The sequence below is a fragment of the Schistocerca nitens genome, chromosome 5, assembly GCF_023898315.1.
Source record: "Schistocerca nitens isolate TAMUIC-IGC-003100 chromosome 5, iqSchNite1.1, whole genome shotgun sequence".
In the NCBI taxonomy this organism is placed as follows: Eukaryota; Metazoa; Arthropoda; class Insecta; order Orthoptera; family Acrididae; genus Schistocerca; species Schistocerca nitens.
Window position 1 is genome coordinate 511,545,305 of NC_064618.1, and position 23,160 is coordinate 511,568,464.

Sequence of the window (23,160 nt, forward strand, 5' to 3'; positions counted from 1 at the left end):
TGGGTTTTACTGAGCTTAAATCAGCTATTGGCACTTCGATTGCAGAAGCCATCGATGAAGAACTCAAGACACTGGGGCTGAGCTATCAATATCTTTGTGGACAGGGCTATGATGGCGGCTCAAACATGGCTGGGAGATTTAAAGGAGTTCAAGGTCTTATTTTAAGTAAACAACCGTTGGCTATTTATACCCACTGTTTTAGCCACTCTTTGAACTTGTGCATTTCTAAGTCTTGTGATACTCCAATAGTTAGAAATATGATTGGAATTGTAGGATCAGTTTCAGCATTCTTGTCTGCCTCTGCAAACAGAAAAAGTTCCCTAGAGGAAGTTATATCACGACTACCGTTCACAGAGTCAAAGAAAACAAAGTTGAAGGCAATGTGTCCAACAAGATGGGTGGAAAGACACGATACCCTTATTACTTTCAAGGAGCTATTTGTCCCGGTCGTGACCTTGCTTGACGAACTTTCAAGTACTCGTGAAACCAACGCAGAAACGGCTAGTAAAGTTTGCATGTTTAGTTCTGCTGTCCGAAGAGGAGACTTCGTAGTAGCGTTAGCAACTGCAGCATATTGCTTCTCTTTAACTCTAAGACTAAGCGAACAGCTCCAAAGTTCTAAAATGGATTTAACAACTGCCTTAAATCATGTCAATGATGTGCTTGAGGTGTTCAACAATATAAGGACGGATTCGGAAATAGAATTCGAAAGTATTTTTGAAGACATTGTTAAACTGGCAGAAGATATTGGAAGTGTAATAGCAATGCCAAGAACTATTTCAACAGAAACCAAAAGAGACAACGTTCCTGCTTCAAACGCCGAGGAATACTTCAGGCGAACAGTATTTTTACCTGTTGGGGATCGTTTTATTGCCGAGCTAGAAACAAGATGGCCCCAAGATTTTCGCACCATATTACCACTTGAAGGACTTATTTCTGCATACTGTTTAAAATACAGTGAGGATGAAGTGATCCAGGCATCCGAGAAATATGAACAGTTTTTGGAGAGTTCTTCGCTTTTAATGAAAGGAGAATTGAAACTATGGAAGAAAAAGTGGGTTGATGAAAGTAAAAGACCTGAAACAGTAACTGAAGCATTAAAGAACTGTGACAAGCAGTTTTTCCCAAGTATATATGTTTTACTCCAAATATTTGGGACTATTCCTGTCACCACAAGCACTCCTGAACGAAGCTTCTCTACTTTGAGACGAATAAAGACTTATTTGCGTAACACAATGGGGCAGGTGAGACTAAATGGATTGGCTCTTGTAAATATCCATAAAGAAAGAGATATGGACATTGAAAATCTCATTGACATATTCAGTAAAAAGAAAACAGAGGCGAATGAGCATGACAAATTGGGCAGAAAACGGAAATATACAGTGAATTTTGTTACAGATTTTTTTTATATTCATGTCTAGTTCAAGTTTCTACATTCACGTCACCTTCTGTATCCAGAAAATTAATGAAAACTTATTTGTTGTAAGTCGACCTTTTTCATGGTTTATGTAATTTATAAAATCTCCCATTTGAATAAGTTTCTTTTACGTTGAACTCTAAAACAGTTACCAAAAACTACTTTAAGCAACACCAAATTTTACCAATTTGTTAGGTGATATTCCACTCCCCCAATCCCCCCCCCCCCCCCAATTAGCGCCTCCCCCCCCCCTTGACCAACTTCTAGAACCGCCCCTGAGCCCACGCCAATGGTAAACGGTTGTGAAAACACATTTGATCTCTTAGCAACAAATAATCCTGAGTTAATAACCAGCATCAAAGCCGATATATGGATTAGTGAAATCAGAGTTGCCGTAGCAAGATTGAATGTTGTAATCCCCAAATCCTCCAAAAATAACCGAAAAATATACATATTAAAAAAAGCAGATAAAAATTCACTTGACGCCTTCCTGAGAGACAATCTCCACTCATTCCAAATTAATAATATAAGTGTAGACCAGATGTGGCTTAAATTCAAAGAAATAGTATCGGCAGCAATTGATGGGTTTAAACCAAATAAACTAACAAACGACGGAGCTGATCCTCCTTGGCACACAAAACGGGTTAGAACACTGTTACAGAAACAACGGAACAAGCATGCCAAATTTAAACAGACGCAAAATCCCAAATATTGGCACTCTCTTACAGAAGCTCGAAACTTAGCACGGAGTTCAATGCGAGACGGCTATAACAGTTTCCACAACGAAACTTTGTCTCGAAACCTGGCAGAATATCCGCTTACGCTTACGCTTACGCTTAACAAACGGGCCTGCCTTGGCCCGAGGTAGCGGAGTTTAAGCTGTTTGAGTATACTTGAAAGGAGAGACAGCATTGGTCGTATATTTTTGTTTATTATCGCAAAATCGATTTTCGGTCACTTAGTGACCATCTTCAGTGCTGTAATATATAACTTAGATTAGTAAGCACTGGTGTCAATAAGCTTACGGCGATCACATATAGTCTATGTGATCGCCGTAAGCTTATTGACACCAGTGCTTACTAATCTAAGTTATATATTACAGCACTGAAGATGGTCACTAAGTGACCGAAAATCGATTTTGCGATAATAAACAAAAATATACGACCAATGCTGTCTCTCCTTTCAAGTATACCCATTATCTGGTCGTAGTGCACAGGACACTATGGAGTCGCCAATCAATAAGCTGTTTGAGCTGTTCCTCCTGAAGTCCTCTCGGTTTGGAATGGTTTTTCTTCGCGTGTTGGTCTGTCCTCTGGTTTCTCTGGATGCAACAGCTTATCTGCCGGCTGATTCCGGCGGCTTCTTCTTCTTATTATTATTACTGCTTCCTGGCTGCCCGAATTCTCCGAATTCTATTCTCTTCAGGCGGGACCAATCCACTGGCGGCGTCTGTGTCCGGATATACTTGACTGCTTCCTCAGTCATGTATTTCCAGTCCTCGTCCGTGAAGATCGGGTGCTTGTTTATGAGCTCCAGATCTCCACGGCTGACGATTGGCCTCCCACGCAACTTCTGGTTTAAGGGTTCGCACCCCGAGTGGAAATCGTAAGGTTTGTGAGGAAGGGGAGGGATGTTGTCTACCGTGAAAGGGTAGGGATGGTCATGATGGGGGTAGCTACTGTCTCGCAGGGAATCGGCGATCTTGGTGAGCACCTCCCTCACACAGTTCTTGTTAGGGAGGGGGAGGCACTCGAACGGCTCGTCTTCTTCTTCTCCCTCGGACTCCATCGGCACTTCCTGTGTCGTCTGCGTTTCCGCAGAGACAGGAGTGACGACTGCTTGTATGTCCTGCAGGTGCTGCTTCCCCACTTCCGGCGGCGGCGGCGAGACGGACTGTACCACGTCCATGGGCGTCTCCCCGGTCTCCTGTATTGCTACAGGTTCCGGGGCGACGTCCGTTTGCGCGGACACATCCGTCTGCGTGGACACATCCGTTTGCGTGGACACATCCACCCCAACTTGTCGTGCCACCGTGGGGGTGGCCACGGGAGCGGGTGTCTTCTTCTGCGTCGTCCGGATTTCTTCCCGCAACTCTTGCAGCTGCCGGTGGAGACCGACGATCTCCTTCTGCATGGCCGCTCTCTCTGAAGCCATCGCGGCTTTGAGGGCGGCCACGGCGTCGTCGGTAGCGGCGCTGGACGGGATTGCGGCCGCCCCTTTTTTCCCCTTGGGCGGGGGTGGCGGGACGGCTGCCTCTTCTTCATGTACCGCTTTATTGGCGGTTGTTGGTGTCCGCTGCTTCAGGTATGCGCAGCTGCGTGCATTTGCGGCGTGCGCGCCGCCACAGTTAACGCACGTTTGCGCGACGTGTGGTGGCTTGTCGCAGTCGCGTGTATCATGTGCCTTTGCACATTTCAGACACGCGACCGCGTCCCTGCACGTCCTGGCGACGTGTCCCATCTTCTGGCAGCGGTAACACTGCCTCTTGTGCTGCGGTCGGCTGCGCTTCTTCTTCTTGTTGCTGCTGCGGCCGTCTCCTGCCAGCGTGAGCAGAAGCTTTGCCACAGCAGCAAGTTTGCCTCCCTTTCCGCGTCCGGACATGGCGATGGCTAGTGGCGAGCGAGCGACGGTGTAAACGGTGCGAGCCGCAGCGAGTCGAGCACATCCAAAGGGATTCTTGTCGAATGTGAAGTATGTTAGCGGCAAGAAACAATCAATGTCTTCTCTGTGCGATAACAATGGAGATACTTTTGAAGACAGTGCTGCCAAAGCAGATTTACTAAAGACAGCCATCCAAAATGCCTTCACAAAAGAAGACGAAGTAAATATTCCAGAATCCGAATCGAGAACAGCTGCCAACATGAATAACGTAGAAGTAAATATCCTCGGATTAGTGAAGCAACTCATATCACTTAATAAAAGCAAGTCTTCTGGTCCAGACTGTATACAAATTAGGTTCCTTTCGGAGTATGCTGATGCATTAGCTCCACACTTAACAATCATATACAACCGTTCACTCGACGAAAGATCCTTACCCAAAGACTGGAAAGTCACAGGTCACACCAATATTCAAGAAAGGTAGTAGGAGTAATCCACTAAATTACAGGCCCATATCGTTAACGTCGATATGCAGCAGGATTTTAGAACATATATTGTGTTCGAACATTATGCATTACCTCGAAGGAAACGGCCTATTGACACAAAGTCAACATGAGTTTAGAAAACATCGTTCCTGTGAAACACAACTAGCTCTTTATTCACATGAAGTGCTGAGTGCTATTGACAAGGGATTTCAGATCGATTCCGTATTCCTGGATTTCCGAAAGGCTTTTGACACTGTACCACACAAGCGGCTCGTAGTAAAATTGCATGCTTATGGAATATCGTCTCAGTTATGTGACTGGATTTGCGATTTCCTGTCAGAGAGGTCACAGTTCGTTGTAATTGCCGGAAAGTCATCGAGTAAAACAGAAGTGATTTCTGGCGTTCCCCAAGGAAGTGTTATAGGCCCTTTGTTGTTCCTTATCTATATAAACGATTTGGGAGATAATCTGAGCAACCGTCTTCGGTTGTTTGCAGATGACGCTGTCGTTTATCGACTAATAAAGTCATCAGAAGATAAAAAAAAACTGCAAAACGATTTAGAAAAAATATCTGAATGGTGCGAAAAGTGGCAATTTACTAACGAAAAGCGTGAGGTCATCCACGTGACTGCTAAAAGGAACTTGTTGAACTTCGGTTACACGATAAATCAGTCTAATCTAAAAGCCGTAAATTCAACTAAATACCTACGTATTAGAATTACGAACAGCTTAAATTGGAAAGAACACATAGCAAATATTGTGGGGAAGGCTAACCAAAGACTGCGTTTTATTGGCAGGACACTTAGAAAATGTAACAGACCTACTAAGGAGACTGCCTACACTACGCTTGTCCGTCCTCTTTTAGAATACTGCTGCGCGGTGTGGGATCTTTACCAGGTATGACTGACGGAGTACATCGAAAATGTTCAAAGAAAGGTAGCACGTTTTGTATTACCGCGAAATATGGGAGAGAGTGTCACAGAAATTATACAGGATTTGGGCTGGAAATCATTAAAAGAAAGGCGTTTTTCGTTGCGACAGAATCTTCTCACGAAATTCCAATCACCAACTTTCTCCTCCGAATGCGAAAATATTTTGTTGACACCGACCTACATAGGGTGGAACGATCACCACGATAAAATACGGGAAATCAGAGCTCGTACGGAAAGATATAGGTGTTCATTCTTTCCGCGCGCTATACGAGATTGGAATAACAGAGAATTGTGAAGGTGGTTCGATGAACCCTCTGCCAGGCACTTAAATGTTATTTGCAGAGTATCCATGTAGATGTAGATGTATTTGTATGACAATATACAGTATACTTGTATGTTACAAAGTCCTACTGCATATCGGCGTTAGTGATATGAATCAGTAATTCAACGTATTGCTCCTAAATCCTTGCTTGGGTATTGGTGTGACTTGTGCAACTTTCCAGTCTTTAGATATGGAACTTTCGACGAGCGAGCAGCTGTGTATGATTGCTAAGTATGCAGCTATTATATCAGCATATTCTAAAAGGAACCTGGACCGGAGGCCTTGCCTTTGTTAAGTGATTTAAGCTGCTTCGCTACAGCGGAGATACCTACTTCTAAATTAGTCATACTGGCAGTTACTCTTGGTCCGTATTCTGGAATATTCAGTTCGTATTCTTTGGTGAAGGAATTTGGGTAAACCGTTTTTAATAACTCTGCTTCAGTGGCACCGTCATCAGTAACATCGCGCAGTGAAGGTATTGCTTGCGTCCTGTCGCTGGTGTACTTTACAAACGTCCAGAATCTCTTTTGATCTTCTGTTAGATTTCGGGACAGAGATTCGTTGTGGAAGCTATTAAAAGCATTTCGCATTGAAGTCCGCGTCAAGTTTCGAGCTTCAGTGACTTCTTAAGTAATAGAACCCAGTACGTTGTCCTCGATGGTGAGTGTTCATCGGAGGTGAGGGTACCATCTGGAGTGCCCCAGGGAAGGTGCGCTGTTGTTTTCAATCTACATAAATGATCTTTTGGATAGGGTGGATAGCAATGTGCGGCTGTTTGCTGATGATGCTGTGGTGTACGGGAAGGTGTCGTCGTTGAGTGACTGTAGAGGATACAAGATGACTTGGACAGGATTTGTGACTGGTGTAGAGAATGGCAGCTAAATTAATGCAGATGAATAAGAAAAAGAATCCCGTAATATTTGAATACTCCATTAGTAGTGGAGCGCTTGACACAGTCACGTCGATTTAATATTTGGACGTAATATTGCAGAGCGACATGAAGTGGGACAAGCATGTAATGACAGTTGTGGGGAAGGCGGATAGTCGTCTTGTTCACTGGTAGAATTTTGGAAAGATGTGGTTCATCTGTAAAGGAGACCGCTTATAAAACACTAATACGACCTATTCTTGAGTACTGCTCGAGCGTTTGGGATCCCTATCAGGTCGGATTGAGGGAGGATATAGAAGCAAATTCAGAGGCGAGCTGCTAGATTTGTTACTGGTAGGTTTGATCATCACGCGAGTGTTACAGAAATGCTTCAGGAACTCGGGTGGGAGTCTCTGGAGGAAAGGAGGCGTTCTTTTCGTGAATCGCTACTGAGGAAATTTAGAGAACCAGCATTTGAGGCTGACTGCAGTACAATTTTACTGCCGCCAACTTATATTTCGCGTAAAGACCACAAAAATAAGATAAGAGAGATTAGTGCTCGTACAGAGGCATATAGGCAGTCATTTTTCCCTCGTTCTGTTTGGGAGTGGAACAGGGAGAGAAGATGCTAGTTGTGGTACGAGGTACCCTCCGCCACGCACCGTGTGGGGGATTGCGGAGTATGTATGTAGATGTAGATGTAGATGAAACATAGCCGGTGTTGGGGGTTTTGTGTTCTTTTAAAACTGGCATGCGTTTTTAGTTGCTTCTGCAAGTACTTTGGACATACGCGCCGTCAGAGCATGCGTGAAGGTCAGTAACGAACCTCGGCATGGGTAACTGGTACGTGCTGCCTATCGGGTCGGGCCAGCTTGGAGCGAGAGAAGGGGCGCGGCCGGGTTCCCGCGACCGCTGCTGCTGCGGCGGCAGCCACCGAACGTAGTCTCGAGGGCAGCGGGACGCCACCTGCCGTCTTATGCAGGACCGCAGTTTCCCTCCGGCCGCGGAAGCACCAGCAGCTATGACGCAGCAGCAGCAGCAGCAGCAGCAAGCGGAGGGCGTCGCTGTCGTCGGAGGAGGACTCGTGAGTACCGCAGTGCTGGAAAGGGTGGCAATCAGCGGGGGGGGGGGGGGGGGGGGAAGTGAGGGGGACCTGGTCAGTCTCAGGTTACTGTGCGCGACTCCTGTTCTTGTGTTTCGCGTGTGGTGTCTTTTGCCAATCGTGTTATAGCTTCTTGCCGAATTCTGCCAGTCGTTCGTCCTGCTAGGACCCCCACACGCAGTGAGTCGCGCATTAGAAGCACCGCGGTAGGCGCCGCCAGCTCAGCCGACTAAAGCCGCCGCCTTTCCAGTTACGTAACGTCCTGGCCGTTGCCCTTCGGTTTAGCCGTGTGCCGCGTTCCCTATTGTGTTTCTGCCATCCCCTACATCTGCTTTACAGTCAAATGAGTAAATATATCTATTCCTTACGTTCGTGTGTGTGCGTGAGCATTTATGTGTGTGTGTGTGTGTGTGTGTGTGTGTGTGTGTGTGCGCGTGCAGGCACACGCGCAACAGCGTCCGTGTGCGTGTGCACGAGTACGCGCGAGCGCGCGCAGCCTGAGTGTGGGTGCGCGGGCGTGGGCGTGCGCTCGCGTGCATGCATACTTTCGGTGAGTGCGCGAATCGATGCTTGTGCATAGTTTCGTGTGAGTTCGCGAATCCGCCCAAGCGCGTATGTGCGCGCCCATTCCCTTGTGTGCACGCGTCCGCCCGCGCGCGCATGTGTGTGTGTGTGTGTGTGTGAAAGAGAGAGAGAAGGGCGCGTGCGCAAACATGTTGGCGTATGTGTGTGTGCACGCTCGCTTGTGTGCATTGGTGACTGAATGAGCATGAGTGTGAGTGTATGGGCGCGCACGTATATATCTCGTTACGTAATGTTCCAATGAGGCCGTATTTAAATCAGGTACTTCTACTGGATTTGTACAGTTGTGCAAACATTTTGAAGGCCACCTGCCTTCCAGTCCTACATCTGCGTCTGTACTTTCCACGCCAGTTTACGGTGTGTGGCGGAGGCTACTTTCTGTACCACCACCCTCTTCTCCTATTCCAGTCGCGAATGGTTACCTACATGGTCTTTTCGAGAGCTATACGTAGGTGGAAGCTGTATATTGGTTTTGACTCTTCAAGGAACGTAGTCTCTCGAAACTGTAATGGTTAACCACACCGTCATTCCGAATGCCTACTCCTAAATATTTTCTGTATTTGACTGCTTCCAGTGATCGGTAGGAAATCGTGGATCTTTCTGATTATTTATGCACGACGCCTTAGATTTGTTTATGCTGAGTGTCAACTGCCAATCGTTCCTCAAAGCGTTGATCGTTTCCAGGTCGTTCTGATATTCCCAACAATTTTTAAGTGTTCCGACTTTTCTGTGTGGAACACCATCATCCGCTAAAACCCTTATCGAGCATCCGACGTTATCCACTAGGTCATTTCTGTAGCACAGTAGGCCGGCCGTGGTGGCCGAGCGGTTCTAGGCGCTTCAGTCCGGAACCGTGCGACTGCTACGGTCGCAGGTTCGAATCCTGCCTCGGGCATGGATGTGTGTGATGTCCTTAGGTTAGTTAGGTTTAAGTAGTTCTAAGTTCTAGGGGACTGATGACCTCAGATGTTAAGTCCCATAGTGCTCAGAGCCATTTGAACCATTTGAATTTGTAGCACAATACCGTGAAACTAATGGTCCTAAAGACTCCCTTTGGGGACTCCCTAAGTTACTTTTACGTCTGAAGGTTCCTCTCCGTAAAGAATGACTATGTTCCGTTTGCTAGAAACTCATGAATCCAGTCACGTATCTCAAAAAATGGCTCTGAGCACTATGGGACTGAACTGCTGAGGCCATAAGTCCCCTAGAACTTTGAACTACTTAAACCTAACTAACCTAAGGACAACACACACATCCATGCCCGAGGCAGGATTCGAACCTGCGACCGTAGCGGTCGCGCGGTTCCAGACTGTAGCTCCAGAACCGCTCGGCCACCAGCGGCCGGCAGTCACGTAACTGGTCTCATATTACGTGTGCTTGTACCTTTTCATTATGTGGTAGTGCAGGACTGTATCGAACGTCTTTGGGAATTCAAGCAACTCGGCATCACTAGGGTGCCAGTGTGTACTGCTTTCTAGGTAACGTAGACAAACAGACAGAGCTAGGTTTCACACGGTTAACTAAAAATCCCAACACTTGTCTGTAATCAGTGGAAATGTAAATATGAGAGCGTAGTCCTGCTTTTTGGAAGATTTTTTCCCCTATGTCCTGCTCATATGTCCGTCACGGACGACCTCTCTTTGATGTATTTATGTATTCACCCCTTTCAGAATAGGTCAGCCAATCGATACCGACGACCACTCACAGCGGCTGTTCCCAATACTTGAACGTGCGCAGCAGTACTGTTTGTCTTTTGGATACACGATAGGCACAAGATAACAACAGTGAGTAGACGCTACTGATCAGTTTCTTTTTTGTTGTTCTGGAGGTTGTTATAGTTCACAAAACATTACTGGCAACTTAGATTTCTAAATTAGCAACAAACCGGAAATTTTCTGTAAAGACGAAGTTACATACAAGACGAATAGCGACTTGTAAGCAAAGTGACACCGTAACACGGCACTGTAACTCGTTGTCTAGTGGTCGTTGGTTACCAACTCTTGTTTCTTTTGATCATCAATCCTTCGAATGGCTTGATTAAGTTGTCCGTCTTGTCCTGTTTCTTCTTCTTATTTTTGTCACTGCATAACCTACATCCGCAATAGTGGGTTTACATATTCTAACCTTCGTCTACTCTTACATGTATCCCTATTTCTACTATTCTTTCCAAGTTAACTTTTCCTACACTCTTTGGCACAAATTGCATTATCCTATGTCTTCCCTGGTAAATGATTTCCGTAGACTTCTTCACTTGCCTACTGATTCGGGTACTTCTACCTTTCGTAATTTGTCTATCCACTTAATGTTTAACATTTTTTCTGCTGTACCACATTTCAAATGCTTTTAGTTCCGTTTTTTCTAGTTTTTCGCCATCCCACTTTTCACTTCCATTAATGTAGCGTTTTCTCAGTTACCGTTCAATATTTGAAGCCAGTAGCGATCTTTAGTTGAGGGAAGCTTTCACAGCGTGTATGTTTCATTCTGGCGTCGCACTTGGTCTTGAGTAAACCTTAATTCTGAAATAGCAGAGCCCCTTCACTATTGGTCATACGCCTTAAAATTCCCTCCTTCCTCCACGATTTACATTTCCATTGTTTACCTGGGATGAATACCGGTGTGGATCCTCCCGCAAAGGACAGCCATTTTTCTCCTTCACTCTCATCGATCAGAGCTAATGGCACCCGCTCTAGTTGAAGGAAGACTGTGACAATTTCCGGTGTTCGTTCTAAAATATAGTATGGTGTTATAACCCTTGTCTAAATTAACATGGTGGAGGTTTTAATGTGTATCAGAGTGAGCGGCTCAACTATCGCTTTGAAGTAATCCCATGATTTACTGTTCAATTTTATTGTGGATTAAAGAACAATTTTATATCAAAGCAAAGCTTATAATAAGAAAACGACACCCACATTTATTCTTGGGCATTCCTAGAGGGTCATCCGACAGTCTCGTATCACATGTTACTAGTCAACCACCATGCACTGTTTTAGCGTGCCGGAATAAGCAATGACATGTCAGTTGTTGTTGTTGTGGTCTTCAGCCCTAAGACTGGTTTGATGCAGCTCTCCATGTTACTCTATCCTGTGCAAGCTGCTTCATCTCCCAGTACGTACTGCAGCCTACATCCTTCTGAATCTGCTTAGTGTATTAATCTTTTGGTCTCCCTTTACGATTTTTGCTCTCCACGCTGCCCTCCAATACTAAATTGGTGATCCCTTGATGCCTCAGAACATGTCCTACCAACCGATCCCTTCTTCTAGTCAAGTTGTGCCACAAACTCCTCTTCTCCCCAAATCGTATGTTTTTGGTTTTTCTATCGAGCTGAATACATTTTTACGTACTGACTTTAATATTTCGACGAATGACTCAGTTGTCTTCCTTATGTGCCGTGCTGCAAGTAGTGAGCTTATTGTCATATTCTTTGGTCCGAAGACTAGTTTGAAAAGTTCTCCATTGTAGTCTATCCTGTGAAAACCCATTCAACTCTGCATAACTATTGTGCTCTATATTGATTCGACTGTAGTCGATCCTTGATCTGTCTGTACATTACTTATCCCACCCCCCTTCCCATTCTCCCATGATAACCATATTAACTATTCTTTGATGCATCAGACTATTTGCAATCAGATTATCTTTTCATTAAATTAAGTTGTGTCATAAATACCTACAAAGATCTTCTCTCCCAAATCGATTCAGTATCTTTCCATTGGTTGTCCGAGGTATCATTCTAACTACCAGTATTCTTATGTAAAAGCGCATTTCGCAATTTTCTGTTTTATTGTTGACTGTACTGTTTATCGTCCATGTTTCACGTCCATATAAGCAAAAACTTGCCATAGAGCTGAACTAGAAGGGGGAAATGGTGGGAGGGGGCAACTCACCTTATTTTCGCGGTGAATGACGAAATGATTTCTACATCTCATGCAAAATGGCTGTGGGTACTATATATATATAGTGGGTACTATATATATATATATATATATATATATATATATATATATATATATATATATAAAGCCTTTCCTTGCTATTGCCAGTCTTCATTTTATATCGTCTTCCCTTCTGCCATCGGCACCAAGTCTGCAGTCCAAATAACAGAACTTGTCTACTAACTTTCATATCTTATTTCCCAGTCTAATTTCATCTGAATCACATGATTTACTTCGAGTATCATCCATTATCCATTACTTTTATTCATACGAGAAACGTTTAGAAAGTTTCATCATTGTTTCTCAAACAGAAACTTTATTGCCAAAAACAGATATAGTGTGGCATCTTGCACTATTTTTCGACATACTCGCCACCGATATTGAGACATTTGTCACAGAGTGCAATGAGTCTGTAAAAACCACTCTGGTAAAATTCGGTCCCTTGCGATGCAAAGAATCGCCGCACAGCCGGCTCCTCCACAGTGATCGTTTGGAAGTGACGTGCCGAGAGTGAGTCATTCAATGCAGGGAACACAGGTGAAAGATTGGCGGGATTGGGGCTGCAGACTGAAGATCCAGTATCTCCCATCAGAAGCGACGAATCTGATTCTGTGTGGATCACCCGGCATACAGTCCCGATATTGCCCAATCGGACTTTCATTTGGTTCCCTGCACTAAAAGCTGAACTCTCGGGACGTCACTTCCAAGGCAGTACTGTGCAATTTCTTGCCTCGCAGGGCAGCGCATTGTACCAGAGTGGTAGGTTCAAACAGATTGCACGCTACGAGAAATGTCTGAATGTCGGTGGCGACTATGCCGAAAATAGTACATGATGCCACGGTGTATTTGATCTCGGCGATAAAGTTTCTGTTAAGAAACAATGACCGAACTTACCTTCGGAACGTCCTACTTCTTATAAACTGTTTTCAAGACAATGTCCATTTCGTTTTGCAGGTCTTCCCGTTCCTTTGTCGTGTCTGATAGGATTGCAATGTCATCGGAAAAGTATACAATTTTTATTTGCTTTCGCAGAAATTTCCCTTTCCAAACGTCTCCTTCGTTTCCTTTACTGCTTGCTCAGTGTACAGATCATAAGGTACAACCATTCCTGACTCCTTCTCAATTACTGCCTCTCTGTGATGTCCTTAAACTCTCAGAACTGCAGTTCCGTACAAGCTATGGATAATCTTCTATTTCCTGTATTTTATCTCTGATAACTTTAAAATAGCAGAAGTGTGTTCCAGTCAGCGTGGTCTTATGCATGTATAGTAAAGGGTCGCGGGTTCTCAGAGAGCTTGTTTCTGGACCTAGCAAACAGCTACCGTAACAGAGAGTTGCAGAGGATGACCCCTGTCGAGCGGATTAAATACTAGTCACCGCCGTAAACGAGCGCTCTTGTCACTTTGGAACGCTGTAAATGTTGTACAATTGGTACCTGGCGCTCATTTGACCCTCCATCGTGATGATTGGGTGTTGTGTGATGTCCTTAGGTTAGTTAGGTTTATGTAGTTCTAAGTTCTAGGGGACTGATGACCATAGATGTTAAGTCACATAGTGCTCAGAGCCATTTGAACCATTTGAACTCTCCATCGCTGACTAAAGTCGTGGCAGTTAAATAGTGTGTATGTGCCAGTCAGTTTTGCGCAATCAGCGCAGTAAGATGGCTCGATGTGGAGACTTGACAGAACGACAGAAAAAAAGCTGTCAGTTTTGGAAGTTATGAAGTTAGCTCACTTGTTACTGTACCACTACGGACTGTCTAATGTGTGTACAAGGAATGGTTTACCACACACAGTCGTAAAGCACGACACAAGAACGGATGTAAAAAGATCGTAACCTACAGGGACTACAGTCGAGCGTCACACCTTATCAGTGACAATCGGTCTAAAACCCAGCACGGACTGCTCTTGTCTGCGGATGCAGATCCGTCTCAGCCCAGTTTCCGAGCGAGCATTGCGCAGGGAACTGCAAGCAGTGGACATTTACAGCCGAGTGCCTCGCAGAAGGTCATTGCAAACGGCGGCAGACAAATGTGCACGCCCCCAATAGGCCAAACAGTACAGAACTTGGCCTGTAGCTGACTGGAAGCGCGTATTGTGGTCCTAGCTGACTGGAAGCGCATGTTGTGGTCCGAGTCGCGATTTTCTCTAACTTTTTCCTTCTTTAAGTGATGCAAAAACATCAAATGCACCAACGGATCAATGATTCGTTTAATTCGTAGTTTGTATTTCAGACTGGAGGTGGTTCTTTGGTACTTTCCTACTATGTATTGGACCCATTCCTTCATGTTGCCGTGAACACAAACCACGGTGTTTCCCATGCAAAATTCTCTCACTGTACTAAACTCTTATAAAAGTTCCTCAGTTTAGCGGCGATTCCGTAGAAAGTGGTAAAAATGATAAACAGAATAACTGTTCATGCCTTGTCACCTGAGACTGCGCTACTTAAGCTAGTCCTTTCATGGATTATCTTAATGAACGGTGCGCAGGATTTCCTCTTACCTGTTTTCTGTGAATCTCTAGCAGACGTTGTCCCTCGGAGCAGTTTTTGTAGCGTATTGGATTCTTCAGAAGATTCAAGCAGGCTACAAGTGGTTGTAAGTGGGCATGCTGATAGCTAATTTACTTGAAATAAGTCCCGGGATGCTCAGTAACAATGTAAGTTTGAAGCGATTCATTTCCAAAAGTTCATAAATTCCGAGAGCGCGGTTAAGCCGACTGTCACAGAAGAACAGGCTCCAAGTACATTCTGTCACCGAACGTCATATTTTCCTGCACTTATTTTTCACAAACACACGCAGGAGCAAAGACTGTTGCTTGGCACGAGCGTTAAAGGCGGTGAAACGCAGGTGGAGACGAAAGAAGTGGAGGCAGTGTTGTCACATTTATCACCTACAATTGCCGTGCGAAACACTCACTGTCAAAAAACTGATATGTTACAAAAACAACTCATTTAAACAAATTTCGTTGAAAGGTTTGAATGATCGACACCTAAATCCATGACGATCGACAGGCTTTACAGGAATAATTCGAGGAACACTACTTCTGAACCGATATCTCAACCCAGTTGAGTAGTTTGGCCTTAGTAGAGTACCTCATTCATTCACTCACTGTTCGTCACGTCAGAGAACTTGAATCGCCATTACAAGAACGGGCAGAGTGGTTAGCACACTGCACTCGCGTTCGGGAGGAAGACGGTTCAAGTCTGCGTCCGGCCATGCTGATTTAGATTTTCCGTTATTTCCCCAAATCGCTGCGACAAATGTCAGGATGGCTCCTTCGCAAGGGCACGGCTGATTGCCTTTCCCATCCTTGCGACAATCCAAGTTTGAGCTCTGTATCTAATAACCTCGATGTCTACGGGACGTTAAAGCGTAATCGTCCTTTCTTCTATTACCAGAACGGATTATCGCTTTGGAAGCTTCTAGAATGATTTGAACCAATTTTCATACTTTTACGTAACAGTTTTTATGTGGCTGATAATGACCTGGGCGTGGCCCAAATTAAAACCATCATTGCCATCAAAATTACAAAAGGCATCGCTCTATATACACAGAGAAGTCCTACAATATGTGGAATGTTCATTATCTTATAAACATTATTGTCGTATGTACAAATGAGAAAGCCAAGTCTGAAAAATTGCCAGAAACGCAGGGTTGGTGAGGCAAAACTGGTGCGTTAAGTGCAGCGTCAGCCATAATGTCTGCAGTAAGTGAAAGAAATTCAGTCTTATTAACAAGAGGAGCTCTCATATAGTTTGCTGCTGTGACTGTGCTATGTTCTCGCACTTGAAGAACACTTGTCAAACGTAAAACAGGAAACTAAATGCTTACAGAAGCGGCCACACTTGTTTCATGTTACGATTGTTGGGGACCAGCTGTCCAAACATAAGACACAAGTAGATTCCTATTACAACGGGGATACGTACTCTGTGTCATGAAAGTTGAAGGTCAACTACTCAAACATAAAATAAGGAAATATATTGTCACTGTGTACAGGGAACTGCCAAAACAGCCAATGATTTACACCTTACACTGGTCAGAAGTCAGAGCATAAATCATAAAGTAAACGATCGTTAAAATCATTGAAGCAGCACTTTTCAGAAAAACAGAGAGAGAAAAGATGGCACTACGTGAGGAAACGTCACAGATGTCATCAACTGCCCATCGAAAAAATCCTTCTGCCTCTACAAGGAAAACAGAGTCTGCGAGTATGGTATCAAAACCGTAGGACAGAGTTGTCTTGAAATCAGTTATTGTCACTTTTTACGCAGAATTTGGGAGGCAGTGACTGTTCCGATTGCAACGTCTTCCAGGAACTTAAATGTTTACCTGAACAATCTATTGAGCAGACAGACTTAGAATTTTGCTCTGAGTCGGCAGAAAAGTCATAGACTGTGATCGTCTCTACTTTCAGACTTGACATTTCATCTCAAGACACCTCAGTGTAGGACAGAGTGTATTTTATTTGGAATAAACTCTTAGTATTATATATGCTTTGTAGTTATTAATTTCGTAGTCACCTTTCCCTCCTGCTGACGTTACCTGCTCGATTTCCCATCAGTAAAATTGAAGTATCGCTTCCACATCGATTAACGATATGAATCGGACCTCAGGAAACATGTGGCTCAATCTTTTCACGAATTTCAAACCTGGTAGGCGACAGATATGTCTGTATCCACCACATCGACTTACTGTGCATCTAGTTCAGATGTTCGCACTGGGGAAGTGATACATCAGCAGTTGTATTCTTGCAACGTATATAATTCGTTACAGCTTCTACGTTTTTTTACCCGGTTTTTCGTCTTTACCACTGGCAATCGTTAGATTTTTACTAACTTTCTCCGGCCAACTATGCCTGATACAGACAACGCACGTGAGAAACGTACGCATTATAACAAAAATTATTTGAAAGTTAACAAAAATAACTGACAAATTACTTGCACCAGCGTGAAAGCAGAAAACTAATTATTAAACTTCGATATTCTAATTAGATAAAGAGCCATGGCAGCGTATTAAACTTCTCACTGTGCATTTCCTCTCCAACTTAGTTTTATTTCATCATAGACAGACAATAGTTAGAAAAGGTTTTCTGAAAAACGGATATGAGTTAATAAGGAATGTAAATTTAAGAATTAGCGTTATATGGAAGAAAAAAATGGTCTATAAACAATGCAGACAAGAAGAGGATCGAAGATTTTAAAATGTGCTGATAGAGAAGAATTGTGATGATTAGATGTGTAGAATGTATAATTGATTGACAAAGAAGAAAGAACTATACGGAATGTCTTCACAAAAAGCAGGGATCAGTTGATAAGACAAACCCTGAAATGTCAAAGAATAGTTACTTTGTTAATGGAGAGAAAGACGGCGGGAGAAAATTGTAGAGGGAGACTGAGTCTTGACTACAACAAGCAGCTGCAAATGGATGTAGGTTGCAGTAATTCAGAGACGAAGAGCCTTGCACGTGGGAGATAGGTGTGGAGAGCTATTTAAAATCAGTCTTCTGACTTTTTATTATTTCTCTATTGAAGACTAATAACTGCAAACAACTGATAATGTACCGTAAGTGATGTGGCACAAAATAGTTGTTACTATTATGAAAAATATTGTTTAGGCATTTTGCTCACTTCTGAACTGAAAAGACAAGTGATTACAAACACAATAGTTTTGAACACATGTATGTAATACAAGGGTTGGACAAAAATATGCAAACAACGCCAGAAACGCGTGCTTGAACATAAATGCAGATGCAAACCAAGCCTACAGGTTGTGCTGCTGAATTTGACCACGAACGGCACCTGTGAAATGTCCTCAAAACGTTGCAAGTGTCAGTCATCGTGAGAACAGTGTTCTGTGTGGTTGTGACAGCACTACGTCGGAGTTAAGTGAAGTAGTGCGTGGGCTAAGTATTGTTGCACGTAAGATGGGTCATCCAGTAGCCAAGATAGGTAAAATGTTTGATGTTTCGAGAGCCACCCTATCGAAGATTTATGCTGCACACAGGGGAAGCAGAAAAACATCACCCGCGAAGTCACAACACGGAGAAAAGTGCATGTTGAGTGGTCATTGAGGAGGACTGTGATAAAAAATAAGACGACGACAGCTGCAAAAGTCACTGCAGAACTTAATGTTGCACTCGCGAATCCTATCAGCACCAAAACAACACTAAGGGAGCTCCGTGGGCAGGTAATTGCAGGGCGAGCTGAATTCCAAAGCATCAGTGATCCAAATGCCCGTGACAGGAAAACTTGGCGTCGAAGCCATAAAACCTGGACTGTGGAGCTATGGAAGAAAGTCGGATGAATCCTGTTTCACACTGTTTCCAATTTCTGGCCGAGTTTAAGTCCGAAGAGTGAAACATGGGGAGGGTTCGGTGATGATTTGGGCAGCCATGCCGTGGTAATCGATGGGCCCTGTGGTTACCCCGCAAGGTTGAATTACTCCCAAGGATTATGTGACCATTTTGGCGCGTGAAGTAGCCGCGCGGATTGAGGCGCCGTGTCACGGATTGCGCGGCTCCTCCCACCGAACGTTCCAGTTCACCCTCGGGCATGGGTTTGTGCGTTGTTCTTAGCATAAGTTAGTTTAAGTAGTGGGTAAGGCTAGAGACGCATGACCTCAGCGGTTTGGCCCCTTAGGAATTCATACGCATTTGAACATTTTTGACCATTTTGGCTGATCAGGTCCATCTCATGGTAAAATCTTAGTTTTGCAATGCTGATGCTGTGTTCCAAGACGACGGGGCTCCTGTTCACACAGCTCGCACCGTCCAGGAATGGTCTTGTTAGCACGAGGATGAACTATCGCATCTACCCTAGCCACATAGTCACCAGCCTTTGTCGCGTACTTTGGAGAGAAGTGTATGTGATCCCTAACCACCTCGTTCCCTGAACTTGCCACTGTTTTACAGGAAGAATGCTGTAAGATTACCTTGAAAACCATATAGGATCTGTATTTATCCATTCTGAGACGAGTGGAATCTGTTTTGAATGCCAACGATTTTCCTTAACCGCGCTAGGCATGGTAATGTTTGAGTTTATGGTGTTTCCATGTTTTTGTCTAACACCTGTATCTGAGAGACTTATAAAGCAGAAACGTCACCTGTTTCCTGGACATTGCGCAGTATCACTAACGAAAGCTGTGTCCATACATATTTCGGTAAATAGCAAACTAATTTGAAAACATTGTTTGGCCTCAGGTGTGGACCTCTGCGTCAGTGCTTGTTTCACATAAAGATTCACTCACATCACTAAATTAAACTACTCATTTCCTCAGTAGCTTGAAACTTTAAGGAAGTCGCTAGAGTTCTCGAAGCGGCTGCAATTCAGTTTTAGGAACTATTCACCTTTGACAAATGTCCTAGTTGTCTTCTTGCTACCTGTAGTCATAGTTCCAGCATGGTGTGTCACCACTTAACATTAGAACTTTAAAACACAAAATCTTCCAGCAAAAGCGACACATGTTACGTAATACTCTAATGCAGTGCGGTGTGTAACTGCTAGTGGGCATTTCATGCATATTTGAGATTTTATAGTCTTCAGTGTTCTCGAAATGGCTCAGAAAGACTTGTTTAGCAATGGCTCAGAAAGCCTTGTTTAGTAATAATTTTTATAACAGCCCAAAGATATATTCTAAAGAATAGTTACTGAGATGGTTTGGCGAACAAACGGCTAAGCACAGTGCTGTTGGAGAGATCTTGGCAAAGATCTCACTGCGAACCGGTTTAATGAGTTGCAAGTTTAGAATCAACATCCGAGAGCAATAGTCTTACGTCATAAGCGTCCAGCCTAGTTCTTGTGTAAGCTGGCGGAAGTGTGTAGTTGCTCTTGTAGCAGAGAACATACTTGTCATTTTGAAACATTCCTCCTGACACAGGCTGTCCAACGATATGAAAGGAAACCATTACGTTAAGCTGCAAAAACACAGAAAAACGCTGGCTGCCATTCTCAAGGATTGCACAACAAGTAAAAGCACGTATGGGACGTACCAATAAACTAATTTCACAAACTACTCGCTGTAACGAGCTGTTGTAGGACAGTGGTCAATGACTAATAAGAAGACATGGACGAAAGCAGAATACAGTCAGCGAAAGCGAGATCTTAAGCGTGAGTTCTAGGTATCAAAGATATGACGACACACGGCAGCAGCTGAATACGGGGAACTTGCGACGCTCTTGCACCTTCCTAGAGAAAACTGTGTTACGACGCATGCCATTGAGTCCCGCGATTGCATAACACTGGGACATGCTGTTGGGAAATGTAATACCGATCGAATCACAGGAATCACTTATAGGTTTTTGCCCGTTTATTTGTTCCAGTAGAGGATAATATATTGATAAATTATTCTAAATAGCTGAGATTATAGTGGACAATGACCAGGAAAATTGGTCGTGTTTCTGGCAGAGCAGATGTTCGTGCGAGATCCATCATACCAACTACGGTCTGTAATCAGCCACGTCAAGTGCCCGCCGAAAGGGCTAAGTGTGGGCTAAGGACATGGAAATGGACGCTTCCTCTACTGAATGCAAATGCTTAAACGTGATCGCTTTAATAAATGTGTGAAGCCTACTACATCACTCATAAGCTTATCCACGTAGTGGCGTATCCGCATTTGTTATTAAATGCAATAAATAAAATTCCATCTGTGCCACAATATCCTTTGTTAATACTGCTACCAGTTAAGGAGTATTCATGCACCATCTTTAAACATTTCAGCGTGGACAATAACATCCATACGGCAAAGGAGAAGCTCCAAGCCTCCAATTCGACTTAGGTTACCTACCGAAAAGCTTTACATAAAGGGTCCATACGTCAGCATGTTGCACACAACCTTCTCAAAACTAACAACTCTATTCGGCGTCGACTAATGCTATTACTGACACGGGTTTACAAAGACATGACGGCTTGAAGTCCGTCAGAATACGTTATTATCCCAAGCTCTACAATAGAAACCCATATAAAACAAAATAGAGAAGTCATAAAAATTAAAATCGTTACAAGTTTATGCACCAAATAGAAATGGAAGTGATCAGTGTTGATTCATTTTACGGATGCATTAAATATTAAAAATTGCGAACAAATTAATCGTTAACATAGTCGTATGTCAGTTTAGTTCTGTAGTGACCTATTTCTGACAATCGATCCCTGCAAGTGTACAGTGCTTCATAAACATTCCGTGAAGTGTTAATTTACGTGCAGTGATATAGTTATTCTTTGACTTAACTTTTGTTAGTTATTCCGTGCTGTTCATATCTACACAATTCATTCATGTGTGTAGTGTTAAGTTATTGCTAAATATATGTGGGAATAAAGGAATTGTTTTCTCCAACACCCACATTTGGTGACCCCGACGAACTACGTTAACATCCGCGTCGGCTTCAGCGTTTAACGAAGTTCCGCAACGTTCACGTTTGTAACTTCCGCGCCAGCCGCGTCGCGCTCGTTTCAGCACCATAATGACCGATTCGCCAGTCTCAATTCAACCTGAAGCCAGCAGTGCAATTAACAGGGTGACGATAAAACTTCCACCAATCTGGTTACATAATCCTCTATTCTGGTTTGCCCAGTTAGAAAGCCAATTCGTCCTCGCACAAATATCGGCGGACGAAACTAAGTACAGCTATGTGGTTGCAGCACTTACAGAAGATCTAGCAGCAGAAGTACAAGATATCCTAGCCGCACCACTGGATACCGCTCGTTATGCATCCATTAAAAACGCATTAATAATGCATTTGTCGCAATCAGAGGCAAAACGGCTAGAGAAGCTACTGCGCACTGAAGAACTCGGAGATCGCACTCCATCGCAACTCTTACGACGTTTGCGCACACTGGCAAGTAACACTGTAACTGATGATGTGCTACGAAATATATGGTTGTCTCGGTTGCCGTCAGATACTCAAAAAATTCTCACGGTATGTGCAGGCGATTTCAACGCACTGGCACAAACGGCCGACAGGTTAATTGAAATGTATCCCACATCAAGTGTCTCAACATTAACGCCACAACAAGAAAATTCGCCCACAGTGACGCTAGTCTCCCTACAATCACTACTGGCAGAGTTGACCGCACAGGTAGCTGCATTACCAACAACGCACAACCGCCAACGGCCACGCTGCCGACGGCCACGAAGTCGCAATCGATCACCATCACTACAGAACTTATGCTGGTACCACAAGACATTTGGTAATGATGCACGAAAGCGTACGCCACCTTGCAAGTGGAAACATGAAGCAGACACCGTAGCAACGATAACTTCCAGTGCAAACACTCGCCGACTTTTTGTGACAGACCGCGAAACAAAACTACAGTTTCTCGTCGATACAGGCGCAAAAGTGTCCGTATATCCAGCAAACTGCCTATAACGCCGGAGCTGCGACGACTGTTATCTATTCGCCGCCAATGACTCCAAAATTAGAACATACGGTCGAGTAACATTATTTCTTAACTTGGGGCTACGCCGTGTGTTTGAATGGCAATTTACAGTGGCAGATATATCACAGCCTATTATCGGAGCAGATTTTTTTGTCCTTCTACGACTTACTGCCAGATCTGCGACTAATAGATTTGACTACTAGTCTGCATACAACAGGAAAAGTCCGTTGTATCACACCACTAGAGGTACACACAGTCACAGGCGACACACCATATATACGATTACTGAAAGGATACCCCGAGATCACACAGCAATCGCCTGCTCTCCCACCAGTCAAGCATACAACCGTCCACCACATTTTGGCCATGCCAGGGCCGCCAACTCACGCTCGGCCTTGACGTTTATCGGCCGAAAAGCTAAAAGTGGTAAAGCAGGAATTTCGCAGCATGCTGTCACACGATATCTGCAGAGTTTCTAGTAGCAGTTGGGCATCCCCAATTCACATCGTGCCTAAAAAGAAGAATGGATGGCGCCCCTGCGGTGACTGTCGCCA

At 44.0% G+C, this 23,160-nt stretch overlaps 1 protein-coding gene across 1 annotated transcript in view; it reads left to right on the plus strand.

Moving 5' to 3' along the window:
- Window positions 1–7,554: 7,554 nt before the first annotated feature.
- Window positions 7,555–23,160, plus strand: part of LOC126259282 (kynurenine 3-monooxygenase-like) — a 167,710-nt gene continuing 152,104 nt past the window's right edge. Inside the window, exon 1 of the mRNA XM_049955929.1 lies at window positions 7,555–7,706. Within this exon, the coding sequence (XP_049811886.1) occupies window positions 7,599–7,706 (108 nt within the window). The 5' untranslated portion in view covers window positions 7,555–7,598. The remainder of the gene's footprint in view (window positions 7,707–23,160) is intronic.